The 25,269-nt window shown below is 37.6% G+C and overlaps 3 protein-coding genes and 1 pseudogene across 3 annotated transcripts; 2 read left to right on the plus strand and 2 right to left on the minus strand.

Moving 5' to 3' along the window:
- Positions 1-1,674: 1,674 nt before the first annotated feature.
- On the plus strand, positions 1,675-4,255 carry LOC122880659. The gene is made up of 6 exons (XM_044205992.1): positions 1,675-1,841; positions 2,138-2,467; positions 2,671-3,030; positions 3,536-3,679; positions 3,812-3,855; positions 3,939-4,255. Exons 1-6 carry the CDS (start codon positions 1,697-1,699, stop codon positions 4,071-4,073), a joined length of 1,158 nt encoding a protein of 385 aa, XP_044061927.1. The 5' UTR covers positions 1,675-1,696; the 3' UTR covers positions 4,074-4,255.
- A 2,458-nt stretch (positions 4,256-6,713) lies between these two features.
- On the minus strand, positions 6,714-11,956 carry LOC122880655. The gene is made up of 6 exons (XM_044205988.1): positions 11,611-11,956; positions 11,107-11,451; positions 10,650-10,988; positions 9,738-9,854; positions 8,837-8,901; positions 6,714-8,348 (listed from the first exon to the last, which is right to left on the minus strand). Exons 1-6 carry the CDS (start codon positions 11,651-11,653, stop codon positions 8,199-8,201), a joined length of 1,059 nt encoding a protein of 352 aa, XP_044061923.1. The 5' UTR covers positions 11,654-11,956; the 3' UTR covers positions 6,714-8,198.
- A 6,512-nt stretch (positions 11,957-18,468) lies between these two features.
- On the plus strand, positions 18,469-20,788 carry LOC122880749 (signal-regulatory protein beta-2-like). Its single transcript, XM_044206176.1, has 6 exons — positions 18,469-18,511; positions 18,639-18,968; positions 19,218-19,574; positions 19,750-19,881; positions 20,047-20,105; positions 20,208-20,788. The coding sequence occupies exons 1-6, from the start codon at positions 18,469-18,471 to the stop codon at positions 20,340-20,342; spliced, it is 1,056 nt and encodes a 351-aa protein (XP_044062111.1). The 3' UTR covers positions 20,343-20,788.
- Positions 20,789-20,988: 200 nt separating this feature from the next.
- Positions 20,989-24,538, minus strand: LOC122880656 (annotated as a pseudogene).
- Positions 24,539-25,269: the final 731 nt, after the last annotated feature.

A 25,269-nucleotide genomic window follows, 5' to 3' on the forward strand; every position in this document is an offset into this window, starting at 1 on the left:
ATGGAGTATTTTTACATTGCTGTATTGGTACTTTTACTTCAGTAAATGATCTGCATACTTCTTCCACCCCTGCATTTAAGCTGCTGACAACGCTGTCATTCTCGCTCTGGTACAAACAACTGCACTAAGATGGAAAGTGTCAGTCAGTCAGAGAAGTTGAATGCAGTTTGTGTGTTGAGAATCCAAAATGGTTCAACCACAGGATTGTTTGACAGTAGATGTGTCACTTTTGACACAAAAGCTAAACTAAACTAATTCATGTCATTTGTCTGTTGCACATAGTTATTTAAGATTATTTGATAACCATGGTAACATTAAAGCATATCAGCACGAGGGTGGGTATTTACACCAATTTTTGGAAAAGGAAAATGGCTTAAAATGTGTGTTTTTTGCTTGTGTCCTACTTCAGACATACAGCCATTTCCTTTGTGAAAGTATGTTAAGAAGCAACCACACTTTTTGTGAGCAGCAACAGTATTTCCCCCCATCACACTGTGATACAAGACGTCTTGTCCATCACTGCACCATCACAACGTTTCACTTGACCAACTATTTTTTGTGAGCTCTTGTTGATGACCAAAGATGATGAATGAAGCCATGAGGCACAACTTGTTCTCAGTCAGTAAAATAAGTCTTATGTTTTTAGCCATGCTAATGGCATACTGTAGCTCCAGGGATGGCAGTGTTGGTCTGTCAGTCCACCACTTGGACTGAAATATCTCAACAACTATTGGATGGATTGCCATGAGGTTTTTTAGAGACATTCATGGTCCACAGGGATTACTCCTAATGACTTTAGTGATCCCCTGACTTCTCTAGCTAGCTTTTTCTAGCGCCACCATCAGGTTGACATTTTTCTCTTATTTGGCTGTCTTGACAACTATTGGATTGATTTCCATGAAATGTGGCACATATATCCTTGGTCCCCAGAGAATGAATCCTAATGACTTTAGAGATCCCCTGACTTTTCATTTTGTGCCACCAGCAAGTCAAGGTTTTCACTTATCCTATGTAATATCCCCACATCTATGTGATGGATTGGCACAAAATTTGATGCCACATTCACGGCTCCCAAAAGAGGAATCCTAATAACAACAAAATTAATGACATTCCCATTAGCCAGCGCTGTTCTTTGTGTTTAGTGCTAATTAGCAAATGTTAGCATGCTACTGTGCTAAACTAAGATGGTGACCATGGTAAACATTAAACCTGCTTAACATCAGCATGTTAGCATTGTGATTGTAAGCATGTTAGCATGCTGATGTTAGCCTGAGTACAGCCTCATAGAGCCACTTGGCTAGTCTTGTTTGCTTGTGAATTTGTGTAACGCTGATGACGCAGGATGATAAATCACCTAAACCGTCACCATCAGTTCAACTTCTTGTTCATTTGTAATGTAAGTCTCTGATGACCTGAAATGGACTTGAACAAAAGGCAGCAATATAAAATTGTCCTATAAAAAGTCCTTGATCTTTGTAACACGTTAAAGAAAACAACCTTAGGGGGAAAATAGCTTAAAAATACATTTGCTAAAAAAAAAAAAAAAACACTCTGCAGTTTGGCATTGTTCTCTTGTATTTGAACTGACCACATAACCTCAAAAGGCATAATGTTGCACATGTTGAACAGCGTGACAGGAAATGTACTTCTGAAACCTGTCTTCTGTGATAACCAAGTGGATGCATCAGACTGGCTGATGCATCCACTTGGTTATCACTGTTTGATAATCACCACCAACTTATATCATCAGCTTTACTCTTTAAAACCAACCAATATCCTAACAAAAGACTACATCAGGATGCTCCTTTTAGGGATTACGCTGGTTCTTCTCAATCAAGGATGTAAGTGTTATCTAACTCAGTCCAAACTATTTAGTATTTGAGGGTTTTGTTGGGGGGAAAGTATTTTTTAAAATATTTTACATGTTGTAAGGGAATTATGTCCATCTTTCTCTTAAAAGTTATGTAATTAAACAAACTCAAACCAACTTTACATTTGTAGTTTCGTAAATAAACGTGTGTATACAAATGCATGTAATAAGTAGTTTGTTCTGTCTTCATTTCATAATCATACTATATTATACATTCTGAATGTCATGTAATACCATTTGTATACTCTCCATTGTCTATTATTTTAGATGCACTGATTTCAGTGACCACGGTTCAACTTGGAGAACCTGTGACCTTCACATGTTTTTTCCCTGATTCGGAGTATAGCAATACGAGAGTCAAGTGGTACAAACAGAGTATTGGTGATACTCTTACATTAATTACTACACTGATGAAAGCTACTGCAAATCCTACATTTGAACAAAGGTTTCCTCCCTCACGATTTGATGTAAACCATACAACAACCATGAGCACTCTGACCATTTTGAAGACAATCCAAGAAGATGAGGCAGTGTATCACTGTGCAGTCACTACCTGGAGTAAGGATCAATGGAGTGGCACGTATTTGTCTTTAAAAGGTAATACATGTCTCTGTATGTCAGTGGTGTGTTGAATCACAAATATCAGATAATTTTTTTTTGGTGTCATAACACTTTGTTCATTTACAACTTCAACATCTATTATGTCCTTTTGACATTTCCATTTTGATGTTCCAACTCTGCTTCTTAAATTACATCATACAGACAACCTTTCATTATTTCCATTCGTTTCTATTTTGTAGGAAACACTCAGAGAACATCTGTTGTTCAGGGGCCGACGGTATCTGATCCTGTTCATCCAGGAGACTCCGTCACTCTTCAGTGTTCAGTCCTCTCTGAGTCTGAGGAGAAGTCCTGTCCAGGTGAACACAGTCTGTACTGGTTTAGAGTCAGATCAGGTAAATCTCATGCAAGCATTATCTACACTGATGGAAATAGACGTGATGAATGTGACAAGAAACCTGATGCACATTCTCCTCGAAAGAGTTGTGTTTATCACTTTTCTAAGAATGTCAGCTCCTCCGATGCTGGGACTTACTACTGTGCTGTGGCCACATGTGGGGAGATATTATTTGGAGATGGGACGAAACTGGAAATTGAAGGTAGTTCCCCCCTTTTATTGCCCCCTGAAGTAGTTTTAAGGTTGGAAAAGTCATCTTATTGCACACTATTTGACAGCATAATATTACATGTTCTGGATCAGCTTGTTCCAACCCAAGACTCCATGTTTTTATGGCTGCACCATCCCATCAAATGGAAATATTACAGTTGTATTGGGCTGGGCATCATTTTATACACATTTCTCCGAAATTGATCTTGCCACATTTGGTATCTTTCTATCTTAATGATAGGAAGAAAAGGAAATATAGTTATGAACAATGTTTTGCTGTACATCATGAGTTTATAATGACCAACCCACCAGCAAGTCAGTGTGGTTTAAGTAGTTAATAAGGAAATTAGCATGTTTAAGTGCTGATTAGAAGGCAAATAAAATCCATACAGATTAAGTGTAAGCAAATGTTTTTGATAAGTAAAATCCTCTTTGGTGGAATTACATTTTCATTTACTTTTACTAAATGTCATTGTGCGTTACTTTTCATGTTTTAGGAACCAGCTCGCGGCACGGTGTTTTACAGATGGGCAATACAATTATGCTTCTGTCGTGTGCCATCTCAGCTATAAGTCTGGTTGTTATAGCATTCCTGATATATGCCATCAAGAAATATAAGTGTAATTACTGCAATAATAAAGGTAATAGAAGTTACCTCACTACATCACACATAATTTAGCAAATGCTAATATCATTAGTGTAACATAACTAAATATTCAACAAGTGCATCCTTATTTATTTCTGTCTAGTGATTTTTTCATTTTATATTATAGCTGCTGTTTCCCTGCAAGAACATTTTGCAAAAAGAAATGTAAAGGTAAGATCAACTTATCAAAAGAGTTATGGTGCATTTTAAATGGGAATTTGTGATCTCACATAATTTGCGATACATTTCCTCAGAGAGATGAAGACACATGGATTTATTCTGCCGCTATCTTTACCATGATGAAAACTGGCAGTGGCGGAACAAGGGATGCAAAAGCAGTGGAGAGAGAGAGGATCTATGCTGCTGTCAAGGCTTTTGGGTTGGATTAGCAAGTTAACTGGACAGTTTTAGATGAGTTAGTACCATATGTGATAGTTGATGTTATTCTGTTTAAAGCTGAGGGCTGTTATTATATGTGGCTATTAGATAATGCTGTACATATAATAAACCATATGTCTTGATTTTATGTTTTTGTTAGATTGAATTAAAACAATGCATTTTGTTCCACTTATGTTGGACTTCAAATTTTGTGAAACTGTGATAAGCACAGCTATGAGTGAAGGTCTTCCTGTCTGTGTTAACTGGGTTATTTTTAATACTTTCCCTGGGAAAAAACTTTAACAGGACTTTTAAAAATCAGAATTTTGCCAAAAGTAATTCTAAATATGATGTGGGTCAAATTTAATGCGTAAAGGCCATGGGATTTAAGTCTCAACTGTTAAAACTGTCTCAAATTATTTCATCGCTAACAGTAAAAGGCAGGGTTATGATGCTGGTTAACAGGAAATACTACTGCAGTCATAATGAAAGAACAAAAAAAGTGAAGTTATAGGCATGTTGCATCATCATGCAGCTATCTCTTTCTAGAAATAGAGACCACAAGGCAGGAAGCTTTTATATTCAGCCTATGTAGGTATAACAAAGGTGTTAAAGGTTTATGCATGTCACTTTTTCCACATTGTTGATGTTGTTTGACCACTTAAACTGAAATTCTTGTGAACATTATTCAGAATTTTAGCAAACCACGTTACTACATAAAACACACTTGATCTTTTCCTGTGCCAAATTGCTGATGGTGGTGGTGACAATTGATGACCACCATACACCACAATATAACCATATTTAACTATGCTCACTTAATGTGTTTTTCCAACCATTTATACTGGTACATACAATCACAGTAGTGGTATCCAGGGGGGGAAAAAATTACTAATTCAGTTCGCACTAATTTAGTGCAGTGGGTGTAAGGAGCAGAACAGCCTGTAGGGGCCGCTAGAAGAACTTTAAGAATCAAATAATGGGTTTGTATTTGCTGCTGTTTTGAGAAAAAATCTGCATTACTGTCATTTTGGTGAACAAAAATGAGTAAGAGGATTTTCAGTGATTTCTGTTTTTATCTCCAAGAATTAGCAAGAAATGGCATCTTGAGGAAACTAGTACAAAAATAGCAAATGTATTTTTTTTTGCCTTATTTCCTTAAAATACTTAAGTGCACCATAAAACCACATTTCCATAATATAATCATTTTACAGTGCATCCGGAAAGTATTCACAGCGCTTCACTTTTTCCACATTTTGTTATCAAGACGGTGTGGTCCCTCATTCGTCCAGGAGTGTTCCATCGTAGAAAAGGTTTCAGTCGTAGTCATCTGGACACTGTTTTCAGAATCAAGACATTTTGGCTCCCATCCGGAAGTCATTCGCAATTGTGAAAATGGTCTGAGAACTCAGAAATTTAAGCTAATCTGTGTTGCTTAAGCCCTGCCCTCAGGGAGGAGTCTTCCTGAGTGTCTGCTGTTTACCCTGCCTAGTTTCACCTGAAACTGACCTTCTTTTGTTTCCATAATGGCCCAGTAATCAGGCCTATTGTTTTCTGGCTGCACCTCCCTCAACACTGTTAAGTACCTGATTAGCATATGACTGATCATATCACCTTTTCTACGACACATTTTGTTATGTTACAGCCTTATTCCAAAACGGATTAAATTCATTATTTTCCTCAAAATTCCACAAACAATACCCCATAATGACAATGTGAAAGAAGTTTGTTTGAAATCTTTGCAAATTTATTAATAATAAATCATCTGGGGAAGGGTACAGAAATGTTTTTGCAGCATTGAAGGTCCCAATGAGCACAGTGGAAAAATGGAAAAAGTTTGGGACCACCAGGACTCTTCCTAGAGATGGCCGCCCGGCCAAACTGAGCGATCAGGGGAGAAGGGCCTTAGTCAGGGAGGTGACCAATAACCCGATGGTCACTCTGACAGAGCTCCAGTGTTTCTCTGTGGAGAGAGGAGAACCTTCCAGAAGAACAACCATCTCTGCAGCCCTCCACCAATCAGACCTGTATGGTAGAGTGGCCAGACGGAAGCCACTCCTCAGTAAAAGGCACATGACAGCCCGCCTGGCGTTTGCCAAAAGGCACCTGAAGGACCCTCAGACCTTGAGAAACAAAATTCTCTGGTCTGATGAAACAAAGATTTAACTCTTTGGCCTGAATGGCAAGCGTCATGTCTGGAGGACACAGCGGCAGGAACTGGGAAACTAGTCAGGATCGAGGGAATAATGAATTCAGCAATGTACAGAGACATCCTTGATGAAAACCTGCTCCAGAGCACTCTGGACCTCAAACTGGGGCAAAGGTTCATCTTCTAACAGGACAACGACCCAAAGCACACAGCCAAGATAACAAAGGAGTGGCTACGGGACAACTCTGTAAATGAGCCCAGACTTGAACCCGATTGAACATCTTTGAAGAGATCTGAAAATGGCTGCGCACTGACGCTCCCCATCCAACCTGATGGAGCTTGAGAGGTCCTGCAAAGAAGAATGGGAGAAACTGCCCTAAAAATAGGTGTGCCAATCTTGTAGCATCATACTCAAAAAGACTTGATGCTGTATTTGGTGCCAAAGGTGCTTCAACAAAGTACTGAGCAAAGGCGGTGAATACTTATGTACACGTGATTTTTTTCGTTTTTCATTTTTAATTATTTTGCAAAGATTTCAAACAAACTTCTTTCACATTGTCATTATGGGGTATTGTTTGTAGAATTTTGAGGAAAATAATGAATTTCATCTGTTTTGGAATAAGGCTGTAACATAACAAAATGTGCAAAAAGTGAAGCGCTGTGAATACTTTCCGGATGCACTGCGTATGCGGATGACACAGATCACATACAAACACCTCAACCCCCAAAGGATGACAGACAGCAGCTGTCAGTTGTTAAAATGCAGAGTAGTGCTAAAAAGCAGAATTACACATGAGCGAACTCTGTGCTGTGACCAAATTGAGAAAACAATATAAACAGCTATTTTTGTCAACAAAACAACATTACCAATCACAGTTATTGTTTGCATACAAAAATACATTCTAAACATCACTATGCTATACTGCAGTGATACGTTGACCTACAACACATTAACAAACCAGCTGACTAGCTGGTATTAGTCATAATCTGACAACACAAAGGTTTTCTTTGATACTTCTGACTCGGGACTAGAGGACTGTGGCTGTTTTGACACACAGCATTTTCATCTGAAAGATAAGCTGCCTGGAGCACTAAAAATTAGGATCAGCTTTCCTCTTACTCCTATATTGATTAATTTAGCCCCCTCTAGGAACTCTGTTTTCGGTATAATATGAGTTTACGATGATAATTTCATCATTAGACTTTTAGTCAACAGAGTCTGTTGATGATGTGGGGAAACTTAAAAACCAGCCTCACCTTTTATCATTGACAAGCTGACTTGTCAGGAAAAAATGACCCTGTCTCTGTGTTTGGAAGCTCTCTGTTCTGCCTCAAAAGCTACTGGGTGATATTTATTAAGTGGACACATTCTGAATGATTTGTGGCCTTTTCATATCCCTTTCTGTGCAAATTATGGGATGGCAGTTGGAAAAAAGTGTGAGCACACCGCAACCGAGTAGTTGCAGGGTGTGTGCTAGGCCCTGATCACAGACATGCACACACACGAGCCACAGCACAACACACATGGCTACTCTGGTTCAAGTTCAAGTTGTATGCCAACATGTATACAAATGCTGTTCGAAGTGCAATGCACAGTAATAAAAAGAATCACATGAAAGTCACTTTATGAGCAGCAAACTCAGCAATAAGATGGGTGTAGTCCAGCTTGGATGCAACATCCTTTTCAATGAATATGACTAACCCAAATATTCTGCCCTGAGCTACTGATATGCAAATAGTTTAAATTCAATTTAAGCTTTTCCTCCTTTTCTCAGTTCCCCACTTATGCCTGCCAACCAGTCACGTTCTTGTGGGCTGACATTTGTCACAAGATGAACTTACAGGAAGCATTTATGTAAAACCAATGTGTATATATATATATATATATATATATATACACGATTGGGTAGGCTGGATAATGCATCAAGGTGGTTAAAAGCCCTATGAGGAGACTTGGGGTCCGATTCACATGCAGGCGCTGCTCTGCCTACACAGAGGGGTGGTGCTGTGTGTGGTAGTCTGCTCCCACAGCAGAGTACACACACTCTTCTGGTGATTCTTTCTTTTTCTTCACTCTTTTCACTTTTCTTGTCGAGAAATTCAGTGCTGCATAGTTTACTGCCTCTGCGTCACCATCCTGCAAATGATAATTGTCTATTAATAATACATATTTTATAGATTTGAACTGTGAAATCAAGAAGTATCTGATCATGTGCTATTGAGTACCAACAGTGCTCTTATATACATTCTATTAAAGATTGTATAAAGCAATGGTGGAAGTTAACTGTTATGTATTAAATATACTAAATACTGCATAGTTTCATTCTACTATGTAGGTTTATTTGGTAGACTAATACATTGGCTGAAGAAAAAAAAATATTTTTAATAAATCTATGTGAAACAAAATAAATTAAATATCTTGCAGTGACAGAGTTTGAGACAAGAATTAAAATGAACAAAGGACTAAAGGACGGCTGTAAGACTTGAGTTAGGTCGGCTCTGCCAGACAGGGAAGCCTGAGGAGTCCAGAGACTAATAGAGAATAATAATTGTTAACAGCTAAAAACTAGGATGTTTTTTGCCCCTTAATTTGGTGCTATGTATCAAGGTTATAAACATATTTACCAGCACAGCTGATTGTTCCATTGTCGATTTGTCATGTCCAGAATTATGGGAGGCAGTCTTTGCTCCTGCTGATAAAATCAAAGCCTTCAGAAAGTGTGTACACAACTTTTATCAACATCACAAGACCTTCTATTTTCAGTTCTTTGCTTTACAGTTAAACATTCACTCCCACGTATCTCATGCAACTACACGCTTCTTATGTTGGTCACCGAAGAACTCCAAGGTATTCAGTTGTTCAGTGCTATGTTTTGGAAAATGCATGAGTTTAATATTATATCAGATGGGGTTGAACTGTTAAGATATCTTTTGATATCTGTTGAGTTTTGTTTTTTAGTTTGTATTTATGTCTGCAGACTCTGCATGACACAACCATTTAACACTAGATGTAATAATGTATCATTTAATATAATCAGTGAAACAGCTCTGTGTGATTTCAATGGGACAACACACCCACATAAGAATATTTTTTGGGGGGCACTTATACTTTTTTTTTATAGTGATAGCTGCAGAGAGAGACAGGAAAGGCGGGACAAGGAGAGGGGACGACATGCAACAAAAGGCTGCGGGTTGGAATGGAACCCGGGCTGCTGCAGTAAGGACTCAGCATTAATGGTACACGTTCTCCCAGGGTGTCCCACATTTGTGTTACTTTTTAATCACAAAGTTTGTCAAATGAAAATAGAATGTCATGACAAATGTCAGTAGAATTTTAAGGTTTTTCCCTTTAGTGGACTTTGCAGTTTGAATTTATCTCAGAAAATATTGTGTTCTATTTATTACAAATTTACCATGAAACTGTAGTAAGGGAGTAACTGAAATGACAATTAAAACCAAAATTGTCAATGTTGGAACATGAGCATAGCGCAATGAATAAATATCCATGTAAATTTGAGGAACCTACCATTGCAGTGTTCATAAACTCTCCTTCGATTTATGTAGAAAATAAGGACGACAATCCCAATCACACAGCAGGTCAACAGTACCCCAAGCACAATGACAACAGAGTCCAGTTCGGGTCCTGGAATTAGAAAAATGTCAAAAGAAACACTTAACACACCTGGTTTATTTCAATGACTACCTGAAAACTCAAACCCTTATTGTTGTCATACTGAATAGGCATTATTGGCTGTACTGTCATATTTAGAAAATTAATGCATTTTTTTCAACGTGCATAATGTTATAAAAAAGTCAAAAGTAGCCTTCTTCCTTTGGTAGTAGTGAGAAGATTTAATAATTTTCTTTCCTTGCACCTCATTATCAAAACTCTTTTGAAAATATATGTAAAAATACAAGAAAGGCTTGAAAAGAAACAAGAAAAAATATTTCTCCTTTGACTAACATTTAACATATGAGAGAGCTGTGATTCTGTCTGACTTAAAGATGCAATTGAAAGGGAACTTACGCACATATATTTTTAGAAAAATATACTTATCCATAAATGAATATATGCAGAGTAGCAACCATGAATTATTGATATTCTTTATGCATTTTTTCACAACTTAATGTTTGAAACTTAAAACGGAATGGAATAGTTGTTAAATAAAGTTTAAACTTGATAACTATAGAGCTTTTTCACAGCACATCAATTTTTGAGCCGGAACAACTAAATGGAATGCAGCCATCAGTAAGCTGTATTAATTACACCATGCTATGCCATATCAAAATGTCTCCCATGAAAGGACTATTGGCTGCATGTTTTTTATCAAGTAACATCATATTTTATCGGACAAAATCTAATCAAATCTGACACGCTTTAAGGGTTAAGATGTGTTAAAGATTTCACAATTCGACATTAAAGACTTTAAGAACATACTTGTCTCCACTTTGGTTCCTTCACCAAACAGGATCTCTCCACATGTGACCACAGCACAGTAGTAAGTCCCAGTATCAGAGGAGTTCTGTATAGTTTTGGACAGACTGTAGACACAGCTCCTTTGCTCTTGTTCATCACTGCTGTTCCTGTGAGTGTAAATAACACCTGGATGGGATTCTCCTGATCCAGCTCTGAACCAGTACACACTGTGTTCACCTGGACACTGGTCTTCTTTGTTCTTGGAGAGAAGTGAACACTGGAGAGTCACCGAGCCGCCCGGCTGGACTGATGCTGTTTCTGGACTTTGTTTCACGTTGACAGATTTCTGCTGGTTACGATCTGTGTGATTCAGTTAAAAAAAGGTGTTAAAAGCAATTCACAATCTAAATTATTTGTATGACTTAAAAACTTAGTGATGACTGTCAGGGCTATAGACATTGAAAGTAACAAACTTTACCGTTCACAGCCAAGAAGATGCCATTAACAAAACTCTGTGAATACGCTGTTCCATTTTGACAGAAGTATGTTGCTTCGTCCTCTTTGCTGACATTTCTAATGGTAAGTAAATACTGAGTCTGCCCCCCTGTGACTATGAAACGTGGGTTGTTAAATTGTGTACTAAGTGTTTGTTGGGTATAAGTTCCTACAGCAACTGTTTGGACCATATATCCAAGAGACTGCTTATACCAGTGAAAGAATTTGCCTTCCTTCTCAGAAACTGGACATTGCAAAGTAACATTACCACCAACTTTAACCACAGTCAAAGGGATCTGGTGAGGAACCTCTGCAGTTTGAATCAGAGCTGAAGAAAAGAGACAAACAAAAACAAACAAGACAACAAGACAAAAACAATCAAAAACATAAAGCATAGCATCAGAAAGATTATTACATTGCCTTGTCTTTTAACAACACTTTAACACAATTCAATATAAACAATCATATTGTTCAAAGTTGCACTTACACACTGTACTAAGAAGAATCAAAGCAGACAGTCTTAGGATCATTGTGGTAAAACACCCTTCACATCCGATGCCTTCCTACCTAAATGAAGGTTTAGTCACAAGTTCATCAAAGTCTACAAAGTGGAAATCGTCCTGATTGGCTGAAGTTAATTGTGATTCAAGTTTAGGTACCATACTTCCTGTCTTTCACTTTTTCTGTGTAGTCCCCAGTTAATGTGGTTTAAACTGTAAAAAGAACAGCATGTGTAATGTAGCTAACAATAGCTTGTAGCTGTAGCCACCTCAGATGTTCTGGCTCTTCCTGCATTAGAGACGGCAATGTTGTGAACAAGCTGTGTCAGTGTTTATTGAAAGGGTTTTCAAACTGGGTTAATTTATTATGTAAGTGATCTGTCAGAACCATGTGGGGTTCAGTCCAATATGCCTGAAATCCCCCCCGCCTGCGTCGCATACGGATCTAGCAAGGAAAAAGTGTGAGGTAGGGGTGGTGGAAAACATGGTTTCTCAGTAACTTGTAGCCTTATTTATATTATGAAGAGTGTGGAACATGTAGGCGGTGCTGCTCTGCCATTGTATGTATGTTTTCTCTCAACTGGTGTTATGGTTATATGTTTTATGTGTTATATGTTCAACACCAATGGAACCATAATGGAAATAAGACTTTTAGGGTTTATTGTGTTTTAATCCTCGATGATTGTTGAGTTATCTGTATTTTCATCAAATAAATTAAATCACTCAATCACGATGGGTCACCTGACTTTCATGCTAGAGACATCATCCCATCTCAGACCTACGATTACTGTAGACATTTTTTTCACCACGACTGTAATCTTTCCCTGATCTTTGTTTTACTTTCCTGATCTTAGCTATCCTTAACCACACTGCATAGAAATTGTGTGAATAAATTATTTTAAAACTGTTGGTATTGAATGTTCAAAAATGAACGTACAATTGTTTTCGACTGATAATTTTGCGAGTTTGATTTGTATCCGGTCTGCACTGATATATACTTCCTTACTTCGCCTTCTCCAGCATACTCTGCTTTTATATGTTACCAAACTAATTGCCAGTAACTTTTATCATCTCCAGTTCATTTCTTATTTCTGCTACTGTCATGATACAACGTACAAACCAGCTGGTAGATTTTTATTTACTGTGAAAATAATATGAACGTAGCATCAACACAATTATCACACTAAGTGAAGTAAAACATTCTTGATTTACGAAATACTTCATTAATCCCCCAGTTGGGAAACTGAGTGCCACCATACATATAGGACAGACAACAGGTAAGACAATTGGAAAAGGCATACACATCTCAAGCAATACAAAATAAGGGGGGAGCACAGGACCATAATAAATAGTGATAAAATCAATGTGACTGTACCAGTAAATGTTAGTGGTTATATATGACATCGACATATTCACAGACAACAACATTACCACAATCTTCAGTACAACCACCAGCCTAGTCATCAACATCAGACATCAGATCATCATCATCATCCAGCTCATGCAGTTTCTCACTGTTTCACAAACAGGATGTGTGATTTGAAACCAGCCTGCCTGAAAGGCAGCTGAGGTCAGGACTTCTGGAGAGTTGTGTTCAGTCACCGAAGCTAAGCTAGCTGATCAGTGAATCCTTGAAATTTTAGGGCTGCCTGTTAAACCACAAATTCTTGTTTTATATTTCTACACATTTTGATACAAAAGATGTGACATGTGGGTGTGGAGGATTTATACGGTGGCCAACAAGGGCAAACGCACTGTAACTTAAGAAAACACATGCAAATAGACAAAACGTAAGCAAATTAAAAAAACATATGCAGCATTTAGAAAACAAGCTTCAAATACAGACATGTGCTGCAAAAACAAAACAACAACAGAAATGTGTTTCCAGAAGACACTAAAAAGGTTTGTGACTCATGAAGGTGGGTCCTGTCCGTATCATCTGGTCATTGTTTTTCTGTTATTTTGTTTTGTACTGTTTCTCCACATTACACATGCACAGTCTGATCTGCAGCGTGCACTTACCTCGTGGGAGCACACAGATTCAAATAAAATGTTTGTAAAGCTTTTTTGAAACTGAAAATTAAGGTAGCCTAAATTTGAAGGAATTTGAAGGAATTGGAAAACTACTGTTAATCATTATAACCAGGTTCATCAGTGATGATAGATGGACTGTAGCCTGTTATGAACGTTGGAGTGATCAAGTGCACATAAATAGCGTTTGCTACAGTCTGCAAGGTTTCCTGCATTAAACCCACCAGTGAAATTTTTCATCCTCACATATAAGTTTTTATGCCTGGGAGTTTAGACAGTTATCCTGTGATGCACAGTGAGAGAGATAACATGTTATTGATGTTAGTGTAAATGTTATTGAGTGACTTCAAAATATGGCATGTATACGTTTCCCACTTGTAAAAGCAATGGACCTGACAGATTCGTGCTGGTCTAAAACTACACATCCTGTTTGTGAAACATCCCTGTGAGAAACTGCATGAGTTGGAATAGGGCTTATTGCTATCTAAAATATTAGATATTAAAGTTAGATTAGATAAAGATTAGAGTTTAAAGAATTAATAGTTATTATGATTAAAGAAATAATACTTTTCAGAGGGAAAGACAGAGACAAAGCAGACAGACACACCTACAGTGGTTTGGAGTAGTTGTCTTTATACTGTGTTTGTCCACCACAATGTCCCACAATTGTAGATAAGATAACAAATAGCAGGAGGGAGCTTTTTATATTGTATGTACCTTCAATATCTTTCAGGAATGTTTGAAATGTATTAGAGATGTATTTATTCTAAAACATTCTCTGGGGACAACTACTCTTTGTAAAGGCAACTTGCATTCAAACCAGCAAGCAAAGCCACATGCAACAGCTACACTGACAGAGAAAAGCTGCGGTGGGCCATTTCTCTGCCTTTGACCAACCACTGAAGCTGTTTACTCAGAAGAGACCTGACTATGGGCTTCAACAGGATATGCAGTGAGGTTAGAGGTGCAAGCATGGAAGAGCTACAAGAGGCATCAGAAAGCTAATTTTAGTTTAACCAGCATACCTGATTGTTTTAATTTCACTTGCACTGATATTTAGATATTTAAGTTTTAGTGCAATAACAAACTTAGTCTACTTACATGGTCCAATGTTGAGCTGTGTTCTGCACAATTTATATGGCCTTATGAAGTGATGTTAGTTAATTCTTTTTTTAAACAGATAGTCTGGTTAAGATCTCATTTTCATGAGAGACCAGTGCACACATCACACAATTATATATATATATATATATGATAAATGGATTTTTAAACCCCTTAAACACAAAAACACACATTTTTTATTCTAACAGTGTTTGCTACATACACTGCGCATCACACTGCAAAGGAAAGGAAAAGAGTCTACCGAGTTCACCACACACAGTGATAATGTGTTTATACTGTTTCCATCTGCTCTGCAGGCACATTATGTGCCTCTGAGAATTACATTCACCAAAGATCAGTTACCTCTTCATATGTTCTTTAAACTGCATGTTTCACTCTGATGAAAATGTAAAGCCCAAGGAGATCATGAAACTCATTCTAAGGAGACATATTTGGGTGTCTTCGTGGCTTGAATAAAGCATATAGAGTACATTTTGCAGCAGTTAATTTAAACATGGATATTCTGCATACATTTCATTTGTTGATGCACCCAAACAGATAAAAAATAAATTCAGCATGCAAAGTTTCCTTTTGAGTTATGAGATGAAAGAAGCAGGTCAAAGTGTGAGTGAGTGGGTCACAGCTCAAACCCCTGCTCTTGACATCTGGGTAGGACCAGTGAATGTGTAGCACTTCCTTGTCTCTCAACAACAACCACCAAGGAAAACCCCCCAGACAAGCACACTGAAAACACTCATTGACTGCATGACTAAAGTACTGTATCACTGACCAGGTCCGGCACCATGAAACTATTACTATTCCACCTGCTTTGCTGAGAAGACTTCACAACCCCCCTTCCTGAGACTAAAATGGTCAGAATGGCAGGAAGAAAAGCGGCTTTCCACAAGTCATTTGTTAGTAGTGACTGTAAATGCACACACGCACATTCACAAGACAATACAGAGTAGCATTCAAATGTATTTATCACAAGGCATTTATTTTGAATTACATTTTACAGTTGTTTCCTTCCCCGTGTTCACCACCTGCATATTTAACTGTACAGTATTTTGTATTTAGAGATGGACACAAGATAGTGTCAAGATACTCCCCTTCAATTTTTTGATCTTTTGATGAGTTTGTCATGTTGTTGTACTGGATAGCATTCAATTGTGTGGTGTTTCTATCATATTATCCACCCCAAGATCACATGATGTACTGATCATCCCTTTTCACCATGTCAGTCAACTTGTCTTTTTTAGCTACTACAAATAAAAGGCCAAATTTTAAAGCTATTGTTATGGTCTCTCCGTGATTAACATGTTGCCTCACAGGAAGGTGTAAAGTTAACAGCCCAGTGGAACAGCCCTCCCCCACTGTCTGCTGTACTCTTCATGCTCATGTGTTCCACTACAGATGACAGAGTGGGCGGGTCGTAATGTGGAGCACGTGAAATCCCCCACTCCCAGGTTATTTAAGATGGCTCCTCTGGCTTCCTCTTTGATTCAATGAGACAATCTCTGTCTATTTATGTCATTCACACAAATGAATCAGATCAATTCAAATCCCTTTTATCTGAGTGGTACTGACACGGCTGTTGGATTTGTTGGATTTGCTGCTAACGTTAGCTCTCAGAGTACTGAATTGAAAGCAATGTTTGCAAAATGAAAGTCATGTACTTCGGGAACACTACAAATCATCATACACCATCATCTGGAGTTGAAAGAAGTGGAACAACGACCAATAGCCAACCAACGCACACTGCACCACTTTACCAAACTCCCATCCGATTCTGAACAGGCAAAAATAACAAACTAGATCCATCGCCTGTTTCATTTCACAAGACAAAGGTAAAAGAATGCAAGATGGAAAAGCGCGTTTGAAATGGTCAAAATATTTTTACAGCAACAGCCTGCCATTTGCGCATCTGTGTATCTGCACACTAAGCGAAACAGACGTCCCCATTGTTGAAGAAATAGCCTAGGCACTCAAGCCAAGGAAAGACGCAACCAACATCATGTCGGAGGGCTCAACACCTACACTGTCAGTGATCGCTCCATTGCATGCTCAGCTGATTCACGACACAGAAGCAGGCTTTGCTGGTGTTGACACACCAGTTGTCTGGGAAATCAAACTGGCAATCCATGAATCCAATCCATGATCTGGAAAAGAGATACACAAGTGTTCACAATAAGAGCATTCTTCACACAGCCTCTACACTTGATCCCAGGTTTAAAGCGCTGCCTTTCCTTGCTTAAGAAGAACAGTTGGACATCCATGCCAAAGTGATTGCAGAGGCTGCAGCACTTGAGATATTATCCTACTTTTTAATAATACACGTTTTAAAAAAAGTATACAGTACATTTGTAAATTTAATACCGATACAGTATAATACATGTCATAATGTTACAATATGTCACTTCAGTATAAAAGGTGCGTGTGTGCATGTCCTATTTTATCTTAGTGTAAGGGACCCTTGTTTGTAAAATAGAAGATGATCAGAAAGAGGTGAGGCCAGAAGAGGCTGAGGACAATCCTGAGGAGCCAGAGTCAAGCCAAGGAGATGGCCCTGCCCCTAAAAGAACATCTGCCCTGGTTAATCTGTTGGGCAAGGTCAGAGTTGTCCCTAAATCTGCCACCACCAGAGCTGAGGAGGTGCTGAAGAAGTATCTGGAGGCCCCTCCACTGTCTCTTTCAGAAGACCCCCTTCACTGGTGTAGGCCCTATTAGACAGCTTTCCCTCTACTAGCCAAATTAGCGAAACGCTACCTATGCTTCCCTGGTACTAGTGTTGCAGCGGAGAGAGTATTCTCCACTGCTGGGGATATAGTGACAGCGCAGGGGACAAGATGATTGGATGGTTGAAAAATCAACTAATTACTCCATCACCGTGTGTAACAGGCCAACAATATAATAACAACACTGTTGAAATGTTGGCAAAAGCTACATTTTAAAACTTGTCAGACCTTTAGAAATGTATCAACATTCATAAATTAAAATATCAGTAATTAAGCCCAGTCTCCTTAGGAATTAAGTTCTTATTTGACTGTTCTGCAGTACCTCATTTACACTGAATTCATATATTTGGTGCCAATGAAACTTGCATCCTGTCATAGTACAGTACAAAGTTCTGTTTTTGCCTTTTTTGTAACCACAATATTCCCAAAACTCAACCAAGTGTTTTAGTTACCAACCTTTAACCATACCTTAACCATACTGTAGTTGCCAAGCACAGATATTGTAGAAAATATTAATTTAAACCATTGACATTAAACGTTTATTGTAAAATTGAACAATTTTGGGTTTTGCAGAATCCAGCATGAAGATTCTGCCTGGAGATTGTTGGTTTAGAAATATGGACCTACAGGATCTACAGGTGTAAATGAAAACATACGTAAACTATGCTGAACTGCGGTAATGTCGAGTGTGGGAAATTTTCTTTACAAGAGAAATGTTGTAAACAAAATATGTGTGTTGTGTTTACTGTAAACGTCCCACTGTAAGTAACCCACCATGAGACCCAAACATGAGATGGAGAAGTTGGAAAGTTTTGGTTGAAATATTTCCACTGTGGTAGTACTTTGAAACGCCAACATAACGATAGGCCAATCAGATTGCTCTGAAATTGTTCCCTCCCATTTGAAATGACTACGTTAAGATGAATCATCTTATAATACCGTCTAAATAAACTGTAGTCTCAAGTGGTAAAATAGAAAATGCTGATCCTGTTTTATATACTGCTTGTGGACAAAATTGGCAGTAAGTATTAAAGTCACATTTACTCCAGATATATTTAAAATAAACTGTCATCTTCTTGCAGTAATGTCGATGAGGCATATAAATGTATCTCTGTTAATCATTGCTCTGTTTTTAATTTTATTTTCAGGATGCACAGACGATCACATCTTTGAGGCAAAGACTGTTGGTGTTGGAGAAAATGTGACTCTGACGTGTACCCGCCAGAGAACTTGGCATTCAACTTACTTATTTTGGATCAGGCTTGTTTCTGGAACCTTTCCTGAAATCTTAGGAGGAACATTAAGCTATGATTTCGAGGGTGTTGATGAGACTAATCACATAACAACAAAACAAGAGCCTGGAACATTTGTTCTGCATATTACCAAAACACAGTTAAGTGATACTGCGGTCTACTACTGTATAAAAGTGAAAAAACGCAACATGATGTTTTCGAAAGGAATATTTCTGAGAATCAAAGGTAAATACAGCAAAAACAGAAACAGAGATTACAGATGCCTTCAGAATTGTATAATTATACATAATTTATATCAGCAATTTACATACTTTTATGTTTTTCAATTTGCTTACTTGTACATATTAAGTTGGCATATGTTTGCATGGTATATATTAAAGTTACCATACTTGTTTGAATTTTGTTTATTAATAAATAATTGTAACCTAAACAACCTTCCTATAATGCATCATCATTGTTGTTTTGATTTCTTAGGACCAGAACCAGATATCACTGTTGTTACTCAAGACTTTCCATCTGATCCAGTTCATCCAGGAGACTCAGTGACTCTGCAGTGTTCAGTCCTCTCTGACTCTGAGAACACATCATGTCTAGAAGGACACAAAGTGTCCTGGTTCAGAGCCGGATCAGATGAATCTCATCCCAGTTTAATTTATGCCCAAGGAAAAAAGAGTGATGAATGTGAGAAGAGTCTTGAGGATCACTCTCCACAGAAATGTGTCTACAGCTTCTCTAAGAAAGTCAGCTCCTCTGATGCTGGGACTTATTACTGTGCTGTGGCCACATGTGGGGAGATCTTATTTGGAAATGGAACAAAACTGGACATTGAAGGTAAGTGTGTTGCTATATATTGAGGAAATTAGCATATTTGTGTGTTTTATTAGGCATCAGGTACAATCCATTTACATCAGCTATCAAAAAACATTTGTTCTTCATGTAACATCGTCATAATTGATTTATCTATTTCTTGACATTAAATATTTTGTTTCTTTTCATAATGTTTCAGTTGTCAGCAATTGGGATTTGCAGAAGGCCAACACAATTCTTTTTCTGTTATGTGCTGCTCTGGCTATAAGTCAGATTGTTATAGCCTTACTCATTTATACCATCAAGAAAAAATCTTGTGATTGTTGTAACGGTAAGAGAAGTTAACCATACATCAATTTATCAAACAGTATTTGGTGAAAGCGATAACATCTTTAGATTCACATTAGTGCGCGTATAACTCATATAACTGGACCATTCATCATCAATAAAATAAATTCCAGTAAAGCCTTCCTTTTTTTCTAATTTTATATTACAGCTGATACTATTCCGCAAACACATGCTGAAACAGCTAATGGAGATCAGCAAAGTCAGCAGGTAAGGAATTTAAAGAAAATATATTAGAAAAGTTGTCAGCTTGTTTTGTCTGTCCATATATTGACATGTCATCTATTAATATTTTGCAATTTATTTCCTCAGAGAGATGAGGACTCACTGGTTTATTCTGCAGCAACCTTCACTAAGAGGAAAGCTGGGAAAGCAGGGAGAAGGAATGCAGACGCAGCAGAGGGAAAGAGCGTCTACTCTGATGTCAGAGCTTTTGGCTTGGATTAACAATCCAAACACAGGATTTGCTAATTTTTCTCTGCCACACAGTGTGGGAAAAATACTGCTTAAGCAACAGTGCAGTTTGCATTTCATCCCTTCACTTCACTTATTACTGTATGAACAAGTTAATGTCAGTTTTTTTTTTAAAGCTAAAGGCTTTGTGTGTGGCTATTATGTCGTATTGTACAGTGTAATTCTTACCAATTTACAGTGTTTCTTGTACCAGTGCAATACATACAGATACATACATGCAGGTACTAGGGACCAAGATGTGAACAAAAAGTTAGGGAATAAGAGGGTAACAATCTGGGAACTTAGGTTTTTTTTTAATGAACAGGTACCTATTCTATTATCACGGGGTACAGTATGACCTACTTAGCAACAATCTGCAGTTTGGGAGGAATTTAAAGAGAATTTTACTCTAGGTGTTTTTAACTACCTGGTACCTATTCTAGTATTACGGGGTACATGAGTGTGATCCCTTAAGAGCTGCACACAGGTCATAAACAAGCATCCACCATCAGCGTTTGCTGGTGAAAACCGGCAGCTCAGACTGTCTTGCATGAAGCTGTTGTAGAGGGCCATGCAACATGGCGACCAGGGGTGTCATGCAAGCCATCCTGGGGGGGGGGGCACACAATTAGAGCAGGGGGCATGGGAGTCCTTTCCCAGAAAAAAAAAAGAAAATTATGACACAATTTTCTGCAATTTGACATATTTAACAACTTTGTGGGGATAATTTTAAAACTTCACTGGCATTTTTGTAGCTCAGCAATTTCCCACTTTATATTAGGTTAAATATTGTATAGCCTATTTAGAGAGCGATCACAGAGAGATATGGCAATAACAGCAGTGTAGGATTTTCATGGGAATAAAATGTTACATGTGAACACATGAGATAAGGTGAAGCCCCCTGTAGAGACTTGGGGATCAAGAATCAAGTCTGGAGTATAGAGCTGTGCACAGGCCTTACTCTAACTATAGAGAGGTGTGTTGCTGGTTGTGGTAATCTGCTCGAACAACAGAATACACACACTCTGTCATGTATTCTTCCTTCTTCTTCCCTCTTTTCACTTTCCTTGTGGAGAAATCCAGAGCTGCATAGTTTACTGCCTTTGCTTCACCATCCTGCAAAAATATAATAATATTTGTGTGAGATTAGGGCTCTAACATCAAGACCAGTTAAGTCAAGATGTAGAGTTAGAACATAAGGGGGAGGATTGCTTTACAGTGACTTTACAATGAGCTTAACATACTTTCTTTTATGTAATTTGTCATTGTAATATTTTTAAATATTTGTATATTTCTCAGTCTTATATTTATACCTCTTTTAGTTTAAATTTCTGAAATAGTAACAATTATTGTTTTGTAGCAACTCAACAGTTAGGTGAATATAATATTATCTGTGTGTACTGTCCAGACGATCTGATAAAGAAAAAGTGTAACTCCGAAATTTACATAGCATCACGCTGGCTCAGTCAAGGCTCAGTCCAGTTTCAACGTCCACTGGAGACGTTTCAGAAGCGGAGCGTCTGATCTTCAGCAGCCACATTTATAATGTAGTTTAGACTTGTTTTGATGACATTTTCGGTGTTTTACAGCATAAATGCGCATTTGCAGGTCATTGAGATGTAGTAACAGATGCTTTTTTTATGGAGTTAAATTAGACTCAAAATGGTGATCTACATGATCTACAAATGAATAATAAGATTTACAAATGTGTACAACAATGCGGGATCCAATCCGCATTTAAATACTAAGCAGTTTGAACACATGTAAAACAGTTTTACAAATGCACACATCACAACCTGAATAAATATTAATATTTTACGTACACATTTTTTACTTCAACTTCACAGTTCTGAAAATTTCCCCTTTAAAAGGCTTCCTGTGCATGCAAATGTCTAAACATATTTGTGACATTCTTTTGTATTTATTTACAGATTGTTAAATGTGTGTGCACGGATCACCTGAAACACATAGATCAGGTACATTTGCGTGTAGAGTTTTGGTAAATGTATTTCTTCTAATTGAGGGGTGACGAGCTATTTAGAAAAGTCTATTTTTTTGTCTATTTAGAAAAATGTCTTTCCCACTTAAATTACACACAAATTCACCGAATGGCCAGATGTCCAAGTTTTCCACTAGCACTTAAACGCAGCAAGCATTTGTGGATCTGTGTGGAGAATCTCTCAACACAACACGCAAATGTAACCTTGTATACAAATTTAACAATCTATAATTTCACTCCATAAATTTTGGCTGTACTTGATAATGACAATCTTTTGTTGCTTCAAAACTTCTCTGTCATCACTCATTTTAAATGATAGTATCGCCAGTGTCAGCACAGCTGCTGTCAGTAACCTGTATTTTTGTTTATTTTGTCTGTTGATATTGTGATCGTAAAATTGTATCTGCAGCTCAGCATCTATATTATCGTGCATTAAGCTACATTACATCATAGGTGATCACAGAGAGTGATGAGAGTGTGCTGTGTACATTGGCCGTACAAGTATGCAGAATATACTGTACATGATTTATTTAAAGCATATTTACCAAATCATTTGATTGATCTGCAGTTGACTTGTCATGTCCAAGATGATGGGGGGCACTCATTGCTCCTGTTAAGAAAAGCAAAGCCTTCAGATAGTTAGAGTTTTGTCATCCTCTCATTAATGTACAGGGGTGAACAAAGCGAGACAGGACATCATGTCACCACGTAACCTCTTAAATATTTTGTACAGTATTTTCTGTTGAAACAGGACATTGTGTTCTCTGGGGGATCTGGTGATCTTGTAACATGTCAGTGGCAGTAATCAATTTTGGATCTTATAAGCATAATTTATGAATACAAAAACTCATGTATGATCAACCTACCTTTGCAATGTTCGCAAACTCTCCTTCGATTTACGTAGAAAATAAGAACGACAATCACAGTCACACAGCAGGCCAGCAGAACTCCAAGCACAAAGTCAACTTGGTCTAATTCTGGTCCTGGAATCAGAAACATTTTCAGAGACGCTCAGCACCTTATTTACATTTATAATACAGACTAATAATCTAATCAGCCTAAATCTAATATATTCTGCTGCTTAAATACGTAAAGATTAATTTATAATTTAAATGCTACTTTTAAGACGTACTTGTCTCCACTTTGGTTCCTTCACCAAACAGGATCTCTCCACATGTGACCACAGCACAGTAGTAAGTCCCAGTATCAGAGGAGCTTCGTATAGTTTTCGACAGACTGTAGATACAACTTCTTTCCTCTTGTTCATCACTGCTGTTCCTGTGAGTGTAAATAACACCTGGATGGGATTCTCCTGATCCAGCTCTGAACCAGTACACACTGTGTTCACCTGGACACTGGTCTTCTTTGTTCTTGGAGAGAAGTGAACACTGGAGAGTCACCGACCCGCCCGGCTGGACTGATTCAGTCTCTGGACTTTGTCTCACATAAACAGTTGTCTGCTGATTATAATCTGTGTGATTTATTAAGTGGGTTATTAAGTTTTATTAAGTGAGCATGAAAAAGGAATTAATTAACTCAGTTATTTGTATGACTAAGGAGATATGGGATTATTGACATAGGCAAAACACATTAAAAGTAATATCTTTTACCTTTTACAGCCAAGAAGAATCCAACAATAAAAACTTGTGACAACTCTGTTCCACCTTGACAGAAGTATATTGCTTCATCGTCTTTGTTTACATTACTGATGGTAAGAAAATATTGATCATTCAATTCATGGACCTTGAAACGTGGGTTGTTGTCCAAAATGGTCCAATGCAGTTTATTTTGCCATAAACACCTGTAGCAACTGTTTGGACCATATATCCAAGAGACTGCTTGTACCAGTGAAAGAATTTGGCTTCCATCTCAGAAACTGGACATTGCAAAGAAACATTCCCACCAACTTTAACCACAGTCAAAGAAATCGGGCGAGGAACATCTGCAGTTTGAATCAGAGCTGAAGAAAAGAGACAAACAGAAAAACAAAAACAATGAAAAACATAAATATCTGCTCTTAAATAATTATCTTTAGGGCTTGTCTATTGTTATTTTTCACATATAATTGGTACAAACACAGTTTGCAGTAGTATCTTTCACACACTAGAAATTGCACTTACACCCTGTACAAAGTAGAATCAAAGCAGCCAGTCTTCCGATCATTGTGGTACAGCACCCTTGTCTTGCACTACTGGTGTCTCCCCACCAAATGGAAGGTTTCGCGTCAAGGTGATCAAGGTTTACAAAGTGGAAATCGTAGTGATTGGCTGATGTGTAGAAAATGTACTTCCCCCAAATTTAGCAAACACATATTTCCATTTACAATGCAACCGAAATATATAGTATATACAGTTTTTTTCCCAAAGCAATGTCTATTGGGATTATTTAATTGTGACTGAATCCTAACTGAGGTTGAAATGCAACACTTATTGTCTTTCAATTTCTTTACGTCTGACATCTGCAGTTTTTGTAGTTAGTTTAGTTTAATGGAAACAATGAAAGTCTTTTAACAACTGTGAAGCTGTTTTATTTAAAGAAATGCAAATCCAGTGCTTCAAAAGAAAGCTATAAGAAATTTAAACAGACCCATGAACCCACTGTTTATTAAATTAAAGATTTAAAGATGTGGTAGATATTAAAACAGCCCAAGTCATGTTTAAGGTTAAAACTAATTACTACCAGAAAGTATTTAAAAGTCAATATGATTTCAGAATCAGAATCAGAAATACTTTATTGATCCCCGAAGGGAAACTCTTTGTTACAGCTGCTCACTATCACGTCACCCAGGAGAAGAAGTACTAATAGAATAGAAATAGACATAATAATAAATAAGTCTGCAAAACAAATCGAAATATGATACACTATAAAACACCTAATCAAAATAAGTACAAGTGGGTATGAAGTATAAAGCTAAGTAAGTGT

This window comes from Siniperca chuatsi, linkage group LG8 (assembly GCF_020085105.1).
Source record: "Siniperca chuatsi isolate FFG_IHB_CAS linkage group LG8, ASM2008510v1, whole genome shotgun sequence".
Classification (NCBI taxonomy): Eukaryota; Metazoa; Chordata; class Actinopteri; order Centrarchiformes; family Sinipercidae; genus Siniperca; species Siniperca chuatsi.

What these genes read in the sequence shown, in the direction of transcription:
- LOC122880659 (XM_044205992.1), top strand. Translation starts at nt 1,697, where the DNA reads ATGCATCCACTTGGTTATCACTGTTTGATAATCACCACCAACTTATAT. An exon ending in GACGAAACTGGAAATTGAAG is followed by an intron (nt 3,031 to 3,535) that starts GTAGTTCCCCCC and finishes TTCATGTTTTAG; the next exon opens with GAACCAGCTCGCGGCACGGT. An exon ending in TTGCAAAAAGAAATGTAAAG is followed by an intron (nt 3,856 to 3,938) that starts GTAAGATCAACT and finishes ACATTTCCTCAG; the next exon opens with AGAGATGAAGACACATGGAT.
- LOC122880655 (XM_044205988.1), bottom strand. Translation starts at nt 11,653, where the DNA reads ATGATCCTAAGACTGTCTGCTTTGATTCTTCTTAGTACAGTGT. An exon ending in GATTCTTCTTAGTACAGTGT is followed by an intron (nt 11,452 to 11,610) that starts GTAAGTGCAACT and finishes TCTTTTCTTCAG; the next exon opens with CTCTGATTCAAACTGCAGAG. An exon ending in TGGAACAATCAGCTGTGCTG is followed by an intron (nt 8,349 to 8,836) that starts GTAAATATGTTT and finishes TATCATTTGCAG; the next exon opens with GATGGTGACGCAGAGGCAGT.
- LOC122880749 (XM_044206176.1), top strand. Translation starts at nt 18,469, where the DNA reads ATGCTGATCCTGTTTTATATACTGCTTGTGGACAAAATTGGCA. An exon ending in AATATTTCTGAGAATCAAAG is followed by an intron (nt 18,969 to 19,217) that starts GTAAATACAGCA and finishes TTGATTTCTTAG; the next exon opens with GACCAGAACCAGATATCACT. An exon ending in AACAAAACTGGACATTGAAG is followed by an intron (nt 19,575 to 19,749) that starts GTAAGTGTGTTG and finishes ATAATGTTTCAG; the next exon opens with TTGTCAGCAATTGGGATTTG.